The 13,136-nt window shown below is 46.9% G+C and overlaps 1 protein-coding gene across 2 annotated transcripts in view; it reads right to left on the reverse strand.

The window, feature by feature from the left end:
* The window catches only part of NUDCD3 (NudC domain containing 3), a 75,920-nt gene extending 64,362 nt beyond the window's left edge, over positions 1 to 11,558 (reverse strand). For both annotated transcript variants that reach the window (XM_060108314.1, XM_060108313.1), the window contains exons 1-2: positions 11,295 to 11,558; positions 5,665 to 5,957 (exon numbers count right to left, since the gene is read on the reverse strand). In XM_060108314.1, coding sequence (XP_059964297.1) covers positions 5,665 to 5,957; positions 11,295 to 11,486 — 485 coding nt within the window. In that variant the 5' untranslated portion in view covers positions 11,487 to 11,558. The remainder of the gene's footprint in view (positions 1 to 5,664; positions 5,958 to 11,294) is intronic.
* Between the last annotated feature and the right edge of the window lie 1,578 nt (positions 11,559 to 13,136).

Raw genomic sequence — 13,136 nt, forward strand, 5'->3', positions numbered from 1 at the left:
CAACATAAGTCATCGCTGTAAGATATACAGGCCAACCTCTTCTAAAAATAAAGCCTATAAGCTAGAAATGAATTGCAAAATGAAAACAAAAACACAAGGCTTCTAGAGGAAAAAACATACTTCTAACAAACAACCTATACAGGTCTTCCTCATCTGTGATTTAAATCAAATCCCTGAGGCCACTTACACCTGAGGTTCCTTAGAGAAGGGGCAGTTTCAGGGTGAATTGGGTGAAAGAACAGCTTCTATACCAGATGAGACTGAAAACAGACCCTGAGGCAGGCAGGCCCAGCAGAGCCCCAGTAGGGGAAAGCCGGAAGACATCCCTGGACTGCTGGCTTTCTGTTTACTGTTCTCTTGAGTGCATGATTACAGCCAACAACCTCATCTGAGCAAAAGAACCTCTTGGGCACACAACACTCAACAGTGTACAATATGAATTCAAAATCAGCAAAAGGGATGCAGGAAATGCTCAGCATACAATGTTCAGCGAAACAGAAGCCACAGTGTAAGACAATTTTATAAGCATACTTTGTTGTGTGTGTATGTGTGTGTGTGTGTTCAAACACACCCACGCACACGTTTATATGCATAGAAGAAACTGTAGAAATATCCCAGAAAGTTAATAGGGAGTGGTAGGATGTTTTCTCTTCTTTACACACTTATCTTTATTTTCCAAATAGTCTACACTGAGCATAATGAGGAAGAAAAACAGTTTGTTCTTGTTTAAGTTAAGAAAAGCAATACTGAGAACAGCTCGTACCTACTTGAGGGCTCACTATGCGCCAGGAATCTTGCTCACCAGGTCTTACACACTGACCTCAGTCAATCTTCACCATAAGCCGACAGGGTGGGTATTTGGGGTAGCATTCCGGTATGTCCACGTGACTCTATCAAAGGGCCTCCTGCAATGGGCACCTGAAAAAGCAGGGACCAACAAAGGAAGGACCCCATTTAGAGACAAATCCAGGAAGCCAGCTCTCAGGCAGCATGACTGCACACAGAAAGGATGCCCCAGCAGAGAGCAGCACCCTTCTGCTCTTGTGACAGCCCGCCTAAGGGACATCTAAGCCACAGACGTCACGAGACATGGGTGAGTAGAACCAAAGGAGAGGCACTAAGGAATGAACTCAGCACGCATCGGATGCTCACCTGACACACTGCTGGGGGCTGAGAGGGGCTGAGTAAGTCTCTGCCCCAAAAATGAAAGATGTAAGAACTAGCCATAAACAGATGTGAGATGAAACCCAGGCTCAGAGGAGACGCGGGTACCTGTGGCGGGGAGCAGAGGGACAGAGGCGCTGGAAGGCCTTGCTGCGTGGACAAGGGCACTGAAGAACGCGAACAGTGCTGTGCTTGGGGCAAATGAACCCGGCGCGACGAAGACGAAGCGTCTGCTGAGGATACTATGAGAAATCTGAAACTTCTCTTCCAAACGACACCGTCTCTTTCCCAAGATGGGTCCCTGTAACAGCTGGACACAAAGGCCACGCCACCCAAAATAAAAGAAAGCACTGAGCAGCTTTCTAACACACCCTTGTTCTACCAGGATTTCACCAGATGGGGCAACACATCAAGTAGTTCCATGACACCCCCTTCTCACGAGGCCCTGCTGTCTGCTTCCCCGTGCAGGACAGAGGGGTAGCTCGGGAGGGACTCAGGGCATGTACCACCATTCAACACTGACACGCAGGAGCGGCTCCTCTGTATCCACAGTTCCACATCCACGATTCAACCAACCACAGATTCTGTGGTACTGTAGCGTTCACTACTGAAAAAAATCCACGTATAGGTGGATCTGTGCAGTTCAAGGTTGTGTTGTTCAAGGGCCAACTGTAATTTACTCTCAGTGTTACTTTCTTTCCTTTTCTTCATTTTAAAGAATGCTGTTTGTGATTTATAAGGGCAAAAGCCAGAGGTGGCACAGCCTTTTGTACATTTTTGTCAGCCTCCCAGCACAAGCAAATGCAGTTATCACTGTTTTGCCTACAGCGACACCTGCAGATCGAGAGGGAAACGGCAGGACCTATGGCCACCGAAGCGGGACCAGACACAGATGGAATCCAAGAGGCAAACCCCACCAACAGGTCTGAGAGGTGCCCGACTTAGTGATTAGGACGTTGATGCTGTTGGTTTTGCATCCCTCTCTCCTTCCACAGCACTAGTAATGTCATCAGCATTTCTGAAAGTTTCCCAGCTCCCTAGAAGTCCTTTGAGCACGTATCACTGGGTCAAGTACAATATAAACACTGGGGCTCTAAGCAGCCCTTTTTACAATATCTTCACTACGGACAACTCATAAACTGTGAAGCTCCTTTGCAGAGTATGTGCACCTCTCAAAGCTATCTTGTATGGACAAGGAAATTTTTGTGTACCCAAATTCTCTCATCTCTAAGGAATAAAACTGGGCACTTTGAGCACTAGGGTGCTGGCATGTGGCTTTATGTGTAAAAATCTATACTTTATTTTACGTATAAATGAAAATGCACACTTCAAAAACTTTAACCCATGGTTGGCAGGGCCTAGGCTGGGGACAGGGGGTTGACTCCCAAGTGTGATTTGCCTGTAGACTGAGAGAAGTTGCCATCACCACTACCTAATACTGGGCAGAAGCACCAGCAAATGGGTAGCAAGCAGGAGTAATCAGAAGTCAGCAGCGTCAGACCCAGATTCTAGGTATGTAACTGGTTTTTGGACAGGGTGCCCCACAAAGGCAGTGCTTCTGTGTGGTCACCTAAAGAATAACTATCTTAAGTTATTTAATTAACAGAACCCCCAGATCTACAGTTTATAGGGTAAGCAATTCTGGGCACTGACCGGAGGGACTTGGGGGGCCACAAAAGCTACAACAAGGACAAGGATGGCTTTCATGTTCCATTTCAGATCTGCCACAGCACAGCCTTTCAGATGGAACCAGAGAGATGTGGACCACAATTTCTTGTTCTGTTCACAGAACACCAGTGACCACCTGGAGGCTGAGAAGGCTCAGCCCATGGAAGCGTTGTGGCTGCAGCACCACACGAAGGTCTCCTGGAACACACCCAAGCCTTCAGCCTATGCTCACACCACGGCAGGACCAGCAAAACCAACGCTGGTACTAACCTGGAATACAACTCATTGGTCCAAGGATAAAAAATAGGGACTCTACAAGACAACGAGGCAGCTATTCTAATCTATTACTCAGGAATTAAAAACAAATCCCCTCTTTTAATAGAGTTTTTAGAAATTATAAAAAGAATGCAAAAAAATTAGTAAAGCAAAGTGTATAATTCATTGTAGAAAAATTAGAAAATACAGTGAGGGGCAACGACGGCAATGAAAAACACTCACAATCCCACCACTATTCATAATGTATTTCCTTCTGGGCTTTTCCTCTGCATGTACAGTTAACCCCCCTTGAACAACAGGGGGTTAGGGGCACCGACCCTCCATGCAGTCGAACTTGGACTCTGCGACTCTGCAGTCTTGCCCCAACCTATTGAGACTCTGCAGTCTTGCCCCAACCTATTGAGACTCTGCAGTCTTGCACCAACCCATCTCCACAAAATTTATTTTCCCCCTACTCCGCATTTTATGCCACTCCAAGTTGTTCACTTTGCTTCATTAACTAGGAACTACATTCAAAGAGTCCCCAAAACAGGTTAGAGGGAGAGTGCAAGGAGAGGGAAGAACAGAAGGGAAGTTTAGTCAGAGAAGAGCCAGGGGGGAGAGGCAACCCAAGAGAGGGCCGGGAACAGTCCTATGAAAGAGGGAAGAGAGCAGATTTGCCTAAAAACAGAGCAGGCCAGGAGCAGCATGCTGTCTTTCAGACACTGCCGCAGCTCATACACAAGGAGGTGTCAGCTCTTCTCACCCAAACAGGGGCAGGGAAGCACCAGGAAGCAGAACTCCTGAAAAGTGAGGACAAGTACAGCACAGGACTTGATCTAAGCCCTACCACTCATGAGCTGCATGACCCTTGGCTCATTCAATATTCACAACAGCCTCTGAGGGAGGTGCTGTTATTATCAACTCCGCTGTGCAAAGGAGAAAACTGAGACACAGAAAGGTGACGCAGCTTGCCCAAGGTAATACATTTACCAAGTGGCAGACTCTGAGGGGACTCTGGGTCTGCAGTCCCCCATTCCAACCTCTTTGGGTGTACGTTAGACCCAGAGGACTGTGGGCCCATGTCCCAGCAGTTGCTCCTGCAGGGAAAAAACAGAGTCAAGACACACAGACAGGCAGGACTCACGGGAAAGCAGAACTGCATGAGCCCAGTGCTCTAACTCTGGTCTAGCTCTTAACTGGCTGTTTGACTGTGGGCAGATTATTACCTTACCCTATAGAGAGAAAAAGGAAGAATACTGAAACCAGTTGACCTCCCATCCTACACACCGTAAGGCAGTTTGCAAACATGAAGAGCTAACTAAATGCTGAAATAGAGTCAGTGTGTTACCAAGTAAGACCCACTTAGGGACAAACCCAACCACCAGATGTCAAGCAAGAAAGAAGCCACCTCTGACATAAAACTAGTGATGTTTCCTTAGGTCAGTCTCCCAAGGCAAAAGAAACAAAAGCAAAATAAACAAATAGGACGTAATCACACTTATAAGCTTTTTCAGAGCAAAGGAAACCATAAACAAAACGAAAAGACAACCTAAGGAATGAGAGAAAATATTTGCGAACAATGCAACCAACAAGGGCTTAATTTCCAAAATATAAAAATAACTCACACAACTCAATAATAAAAAAAACAAATAACCCAAATGAAAAATGGGCAGAAGATCTAAATAGACATTTCTCCAAAGAAGACATACAGATGGCCAATAGGCATGTGAAAAGATGTTCAAATCGCTAATTGTTAGAGAAATGCAAATGAAAACTACAGTGAGGTATCACTTCACACAGGTCAGGATGGCCATCATTAAAAAACTCTACAAATAACAAATGCTGGAGAAGGTGTGGAGAAAAGGGAACCCTCTTGCACTGTTGGTGGGAATGTAAATTGGTGCAGCCACTCTGGAGAACAGTATGGAGGTTCCTTAAACAACTAAAAACAGAGTTACCATATGACCCAGCAATACCACTCCTGGGCATATACCCAGAGAAAACTCTAATCTGAAAATATATATGCACCCCAGTGTTCATTGCAGCACTATTTACAATAGGCAAGACATGGAAGCAACCTAAGTGTCCATCAACAGATGAATGGATGAAGATATGACACACACACACACACACACACACACACACACACACACACACACACAAACAATGGAATACTACTCGGCCATAAAAAAGAACAAAATAATGCCATTTGCAGCAACATGGATGGACCTAGAGACTATCATACTAAGTGAAGTAAGCCAGAGAAAAACAAGTATCATATGATAACACTTACACATGGAATCTTAAAAAAAAAAAAAGAAGATACAAATGAACCTATATACAAAACAGAAACAGACCCACAGACACAGAAAACAAACTTACGGTTACCAAAGCGGAAAGGGAGGTGGGGATAAGTTAGGAGTCTGGGATTTCCAGATACACACTGCTACGTGTAAAATCGATAACCAACAAGGCCCTACTGTATAGCACAGGGAGCTATATTCAATATCTTGTCATAAACCGTGATGAAAAAAAGAAAAGAAAAGAAAGAAGCCTCCAAGTAGAACTTCTTACTTGGGAAGGGCTGGCGGCCTCCTCGGGGCTTCAGCAGCGCCAGCGTCCGTTCCCGGCGGCTCTGCCTCCCTGGAGCGGTGGGCCACCTCCTGCACGGCGCCCTGCAGGCCGGGAGGCTCCTGAGGGCCGCCCGAGGCTGTGGTGGAGTCAACCTCCACCTCCTGAACCGGGGCTGGGACCGGCTCCTGCTCGGCCGTGGCCTCCTCCCCTTCCTTCCTCCTGATTTTCTCCTCCAGCTCCTTCCTCCTCTTTTCATCATCCTGACGGGCCATGCGGTCAAAGGTTTTGAACACCTAAAATCAAACAGCAAACCTGCAATGAGTTCATCCGCCCAGTACTGTACCACACGTTCTGCAGAAATACAGCAAAATCTGGTAAATAAAGAATGAAGAAGCAGTAGACTAAAAAAAATGTTCCCATAGGCAAAATGGAAATGCACTTCAACTTCACCAAACGCCGCTAGGAAAACAATCTTTAAAGGGGAGTTCCAAAATCAATGAAAGTGAAACCTTTACAAGCCAAGGCTCAAAATATTTACACGCCTATGAGGCCAACTTTCAAGTCTAAATGATGCATAACTAAATGGTCTCACCTGTCATTACTTTTATAGCCCCAGAGAGCCTTGTTCGAAATGCAAAGAACACGCTGTCCTGGTACTGAGAGCTGTAAAGGCACCAACTACTCAGATGAAAGAAGAGAAGATGGGAATTAGTTGAATTTCAATCCACAAAATACAAGCCGGCTCACTGGGCTGCTGCTATCTTCCCACACTGCACGGGCTGAGGGAAGGTGCGGGTCTTAGCCTGGGAATTCAACAAACATCCGTGATGTGCCTACAGTGTGCAAGGGGCACCAAAAATCCAAATGACAGCTCCCAACCTCGAAGAACTCCATTTTCTGGTGCGTGGATCAGTCATTAAGCTTTTCTGGGCCACAGTCACACCCACAAAAGTGCTGGGACTCTCCATCCAAAAAGTGTACAAGAAAATGGCATTTTGTATGCACCATTCAAGGGCGCACATAACCCTGAATTATAGCCAGGACAGACCCAGACGTGACAACTCTGACAGGGAGAGGCTGTGACGAGTACGTGTGATGCCATCACAATGAGGGTGCAAATGAGCATTTCCGGTGAAAGAGAGCTAAGGTAGTTTCTTGGAAGAAGGCGCTCTGCATCAGACCTTGAATGAAAGGCACACCTTCCAGAGGGAATGACAGGAGGAAATGTCACAGCTCCAAGAGGCAGGATCATCAAGAGATATATCCTATGGTATCTCCTCCCGGAGACAGGAAAATTGGGAGATCCACCTTGAAAAGTGGGTGGGAGAAGACCCTTACATTCAACCCAGCAACCTCGCTCCGTGGCATTTACCCAAAGGAGTTGAAAATATGTCCACCCAAAAACCTGTACACGGACTGTGTATAGCAACTTTATTCATAATTGCCAAAACTTGGAAGCAACCACGATATCCTTCAGCAGGTGAATGGATAAACAAATTGTGGTACATCCAGACAATGGAATATTATTCTGTGATGAAAGAAATGAGCTATTAAGCCATGAAAAAACGTGGAAGAACCTTAAATGCATATTAGTAACAGAAACCAATCTGAAAAGGCTACACAGTGTATGATTCCAACTATATGACATTGTGGAAAAGGCAAACTTTTAAAGACAATAGAATTTGCCAGAGTTTGCAGGGAGGGAGGCTGGAGGCAGCAGGTGGAGCGCACAGGAGTTTTTTAGGGCAGCGAAGATACTTCGTGGGGCACCATAAGGAGGATTACATGCCATCACACAGTTGTCCAAACCCCGTAAAATGAACAGTAAGAGTGAACCCTGAAGTAAACTGTGGGTTTAGGTGACTATGATATGTCTATGTAAGTCCATCAACTGTAAGAAATGCACCACTCTGGTGGAAGCTGTTGGTAGAGGGGATGCTGGGGAGGGGGCCAGGGGGGACATGAGAAATCTCTGTACCTTCCCCTCCATTTCTCTCTGAACCTAAAACTACTCTAAAAAACAGTCTTAATAAAATAAAAATGTTTTAAAGTGTGCAGACAAGTGCTAAATAACTGTTGCGTGCACTGGGCAGGAAGACAGAACCAAAGAAGTCACTAACTATGCCAATGTTTTTACAGACATTCTCTCAAAACCCTCGTGAAAATGCCGTGAGGAAGACAGCACTGACGTTTCAAAGATAATGGAAAACTAAGCTCGGAGAGGGTAACCTGCCCAAGGTCCTGCCAGTCAAAGAAGAAAGTAAAAAATTATACAGGAAACACACCAAACACTGAAAGGAGATGTAGGCAGAGGAAGATAAGTAAAACCCTAAGGCTGAAAACTGGAAACAGTATCTCTCTCTACTTCTTCAGAGAACCTGAGCCCCTGACTCACTCCTCTCGTACTCACGTCAATGACACCGGACACCAGACCCGTTACCCTCAGAGCCATTCACCCTCCTGACACCCCACATCTTCTTCTTAACTCCAGAAAAGAAGCAACAGCAAGGGCTCTCTCCAAACGCCGGGGGGCTCCCTCGGACCCTGGGCCTCACGTTCCTCACTACACTGCGGCGCCCACAACCCCTGCTTACTCAGCACCCCGCCTGCCCCCTGGCTTCACCTCTCACGTCGCCACTGACCTCAGCACTCATTTCAGAATCCTGGACTGCGGAGCTGGAAGAGATGTCCCTGACCTCCAATCAACCTTCTCAGCTGACAGAGAGGAGAGTGATTCTCCCAAGACTTCCCAGCAAGCTCAGAACAGAGAGAGCCAGATTTCCTGACTCTCATGCGGGACCTCTAAGCTTGCCAAACTGGACTCCAGAATAAACACAGAGGATCCACTGATACGAATGAAATGTCATTCAAAATTATTGTTTTCTTAAAACATACTAATAAATCATGGAGTGGAATACAATTTCTACATGCATCTTTCCTGCTGAGGGTCTGGCAAGCTGTACATTCAGACTGTGCAAGCCCTAAGAATTAGGAGGAAAAGTGTGAGAAGGCTTAAACCTCACCAACAGCCCATACCCCAAAATATCAAGGGAGAACTTTTGGGTTCCAGAACAGAGTACCCCAATACTCCCATCCAAACTCTCTTTGCCTGAGTTCTGAAGAGACCCCCCAAGCACCCCACTGCCAATGCCTCTGTGGATAAAAGAACAGCTCCCCAGGACTTACCCTGATCTACCCAACCAAAATACCCAGGGAATATCTGCTCTTTTAAAGTTCCTTGGGCAATACTGATGATTCAGAACCACTTTAAAAAAACACTACACCCCTCCTAACCATCTGCTGGAAACTGTCCCCCTTGGTTTCCCTGAAACTTACTGCCCTGCCCACTTCCCTCCATCCCCCTCCCACTCACACAGCCTCTTCCTTCTCCCATCCCTTCTCTGGGATCCTTCCCCAAAGGGCTATCCTCCACCTTCAGTTCCTCTCCTTCAAACCACTCAGATTCCTAAAATCCAGCCCCACAATTGAACAGCCTGTGGGAAGGGACTTCTGCCTGAAATCTCCAATTCAACTAAGCTTCTTCCCCTAAACTCAGGTGACAGTTCAGTGAATGCATTATCATTATTACAGTGCCCAGGTTTGAAACCCTGGCTCACCTCTGGCCCATCCCAACCCTCTCTCTGCCCTGCTCCCCACCTTCACTTTATTAAACTGTTCACCAAGTCTTAACCTTAAGGGTGCTTGAAACATAGTAGGTGTCTTACATGAATTACCTCTGTCAGTTCACCTGTAAAACAAGGGAAAACACCAACCTTTCAGGTTGTGTTAGAAATAAATAACATCCTAGAATGTAAAATATATAACAACTGGTACATACTAGGTGCTCAGTAAATGTTCCTTTCTCCTTTACATCTTTTCTGCAAAAGATCACCCTAGACAAAAGTGTTCCCACCCTACTATGGACTGGCTAAATAACAGAACAGAAAGATCTGGAATCCGAAAAATGAAGTTTTGAGTTCCAGCTCTATGATGAGTTTTGTCAAATCACCTAACCTTGCTGAACTGGCACTCTCATCTGCCACATAAAATTCAACCGTATCTATGTCACAGTCTTCCATGAAAGCATTAATTTGACATAAGGGCCTCCTAAAAACCATCTCTGACACACAGCTCTCTGATCACTCAGATGGCACTTAACAACTACAAGGATGAGGAACAGCCTTAAGTTTTGAAACTGAATACCACCCTCACTCCTCATCTGACCATATTATCTTCGGTAGTTAAACATTTTAAACTTCTGTTTCTTCATGCAGGCACTGAGGAAAATACCTGACCAACGTGCAGCTTGTAGCAAGTCTTCAGAAGATGAACATTTGAAATCACTTCATAAACTGTAAAACGCTACAGAACGGTGGGAGGTTATCACCAGCGTTTCTACCTTCTCAGGTTCCTAGAAACAGGCTCAATGCTTGACTGAGTACCTTCTTTCAATCCCATCAAAGTCCCACCTCTTCGAGTAGCACTGACGTCTATACACTACCAAATGTAAAATAGATAGCTAGTGGGAAGCAGCTGCATCGCACGGGGAGATCAGCTCGGTGCTTTGTGACCACCTAGAGGGGTGGGACAGGGAGGGTGGGAGGGAGACGCAGGAGGGAGGGGATATGGGGATATATGTATACATATAGCTGATTCACTTTGTTATACAGCAGAAACTAACACAACATCGTAAAGCAATTATACTCCAATAAAGATGTTTTAAAAAAAAAGTCCCACCTCCTCTATAAAACTTTTCTCCATTCCCAAACCATCATTTCTATTCCTTTCCTTCCAATGGGCTCTGTCACATAATTGGCCTTGCACAGTTCTCTGTTACTGTGTTTTACCTCCTTAACTAGAGCATAAGTATCCCAAGGAGAGAGACCATTATTTAACCATCTGCATTACCAGTGTATCTCCAATGCTTCTGGCAGCTGAGAGTATACATTCAGTACATAAACTCTTGGTTATTACATTCCAAGTACCCCGTCAACGTCAGTGAATAAGTATTACTAGCACCTCAAACATACGATAAACTTAATCCGGGATGTACAGATATATGTTCAAATGTAAACTTATTAAGTACTACTATGACTGCCTCTGACCTGGAAAAGGCACACTTCGAACAGGGGGACCACACCCATCAATCACACAGTCTCCCTTCCACGTCCAGTCGTCGCAGTTCTGGGGTGTGCAGGTGTCCGTGCTGCCGCCCGTTCCCCCGTCTAGCCTGCGCTATTTTCATTCTCTGACCGGCAGGCCCTGGCACCTCGAAGGGTTACACGCTGCGGAGCTGACCCTGGCTCTGAGCTGAGCGTCGATGTACTACTTCCGATATCCAAGTGCACCCGGTCGGACCAGGCTGCTCGAGGGCCAGCCCCGCTCGCACGGAAGGAGTAAACTGATACCCCAAGAGCCTGTCTGCTGAAGCCGCGGCCCCAGGAGGCTGGTCCGGGGCAGCGCCAGAGGATGAACTGAGGCCGGCAGCGAACGGAGCGGCGGGCTCGCAGGGGTCTGGGCTCCCGAAGAGTCGGCGGCTACGGGGGCGCGCTCGCGGGGGTCGGGGTCGGGGCTCCCACGGCCTCCCCCTACCCCACCCCACCCCGAGCTTCCCGCCGGCCGCGCATTACCTGCAGCACCAGAGCCTGCGCGGCCCCCGGCGGGAAGCCCATGCGATCCGACGGGTGGCGCAGCAGGCGGTAGAAGTCCGTCTTGCGGTAGAGGAAGCCGAAGAGCACACGCAGAAAGTCCTGAACGTTGCCCACGTGCTGCAGGATGCCCAACAGGGCCTGATCGTACAGCTCCGCCGCCCCGGGCTCCATGGCGTCGCTGGCCTGAGGGAAGCTCACTCACTGCGGGCGCGGCCCGGACGCCGGCCTGGGGCCACTTCCGGTGCGCTGCGGTAACGGCTCCGGCAGCCCGCGCGCCCGTGAAACTTCCGGTCCGCGCTCGTTCGCCCCCGCGGTAGGGCCCGGCTGGGCTGAGTTTGAGCCGACTTGACGCGGGCCCCGCCCCCACGCCCCCTGGCTTCCCGAGCGGTCTGAGGAGCGGACGTGGGCCCATAAACGCAAGAAGGCCCGGAGCTGCGGGACTGAGGGCGCCTAGTGGCCATGTTGGCAACGGGCGGAAGACGTGTAGCGCGGACAAGTGTTACGTGCGCCTCGCTGTTGTCTTTGGGTTGTGTTCCCAACTGGGTGTCCCGAGCTCCAGGCGGGACAGCGGGAGCCTTTTGCTGGCGCGTTAGAAGAGGAAATGCGAGCGCTTGCGGGTGGTGTCTGTCCCGTTAATAACGGAGCCGTGGGTGAAATGCAAGGTGAAGTGCATAAATACAAAAAGACAAGAATGTAAGGTGAGTGCATGCACAAATATTAAATGGAAAGAGCTAGGTGCAGAGTAGAGAATCTGGCGTGCCATCCTGTGAAATATACATATACGTATGTATGTGTGTGTAGTATATACATTGTATGCGTAGTATACACACAGCGTGTATACGTGTCCTAAGTGTCTGTCAAAGCATAATCTTAAACTAAAAATATAACACTCATACAAATATATAATGAACACATGTGAAACATTTATACATTTTAAGTAACCAGTGATATGACAAAGCTAGTTTGGGGAAGCTTTTGGAGAAACTGGGTATTTATCAACACTTTGAGAAAACAAAGATTGCTAGGTGGGATACGAAGCTGGCTGGTGTCCTACAAAATGATGTAGATTATCTTTTCCAGTGGATAGAAATGATTTGCATCTCTACTGGCCTAAAATCTAGAGGTTAACATATATCTTCATAGTGCATGGGCGCTAATGAATTGTAAATAAAGGCAAACTCAGATAAATTGCCCTAGAGCAGTGGTTCTGAAAGTTTCTGGACTTAGGACCCATTTACTGGGAACTCCCTGGCGGTCCGGTGGTTAGGACTCTGAGCTCTCACTGCCAAGGGCCCAGGTTCAATCCCTGGTCAGGGAACTAAGATCCCACATTTCATGAGGCGCGGCCAAAAGAAAAAGAAAAAAAAAGGACCATTTTCACTCTTAAAATTTATTGAAGACTCCAAAGAGTCTTCAATATTTTATGTAGATTATGCTTATCGGTAGTTACCATATTGGAAATTAAAACAGAAAATTTTTAAATATTTCTTTATGCATTCTAATAACCATAAAAAACACATTACATATTAACATATTTTTATGAAGAAATAATGTTCTTCAAAGCAGTAAAAGTTTGTGAGAAACACAGCATCCTTTTAAATTTTGCAAATCTCTTTACTATCTAGCTTAATTGAAGACAGCAAGATTCTCACATCTGCTGCATTCACTGCATTGCAATGTTGTTTTGATTGAAATATAAGAAACCCAGTCTCAGGGCTTCCCTGGTGGCACAGTGGTTGAGAGTCCACCTGCCGATGCAGCAGACACGGGTTTGTGCCCCGGTCCGGGAAGATCCCACATGCTGCAGAGCGGCTGGGCCCG

The sequence above is a fragment of the Mesoplodon densirostris genome, chromosome 9, assembly GCF_025265405.1.
Source record: "Mesoplodon densirostris isolate mMesDen1 chromosome 9, mMesDen1 primary haplotype, whole genome shotgun sequence".
In the NCBI taxonomy this organism is placed as follows: domain Eukaryota; kingdom Metazoa; phylum Chordata; class Mammalia; order Artiodactyla; family Ziphiidae; genus Mesoplodon; species Mesoplodon densirostris.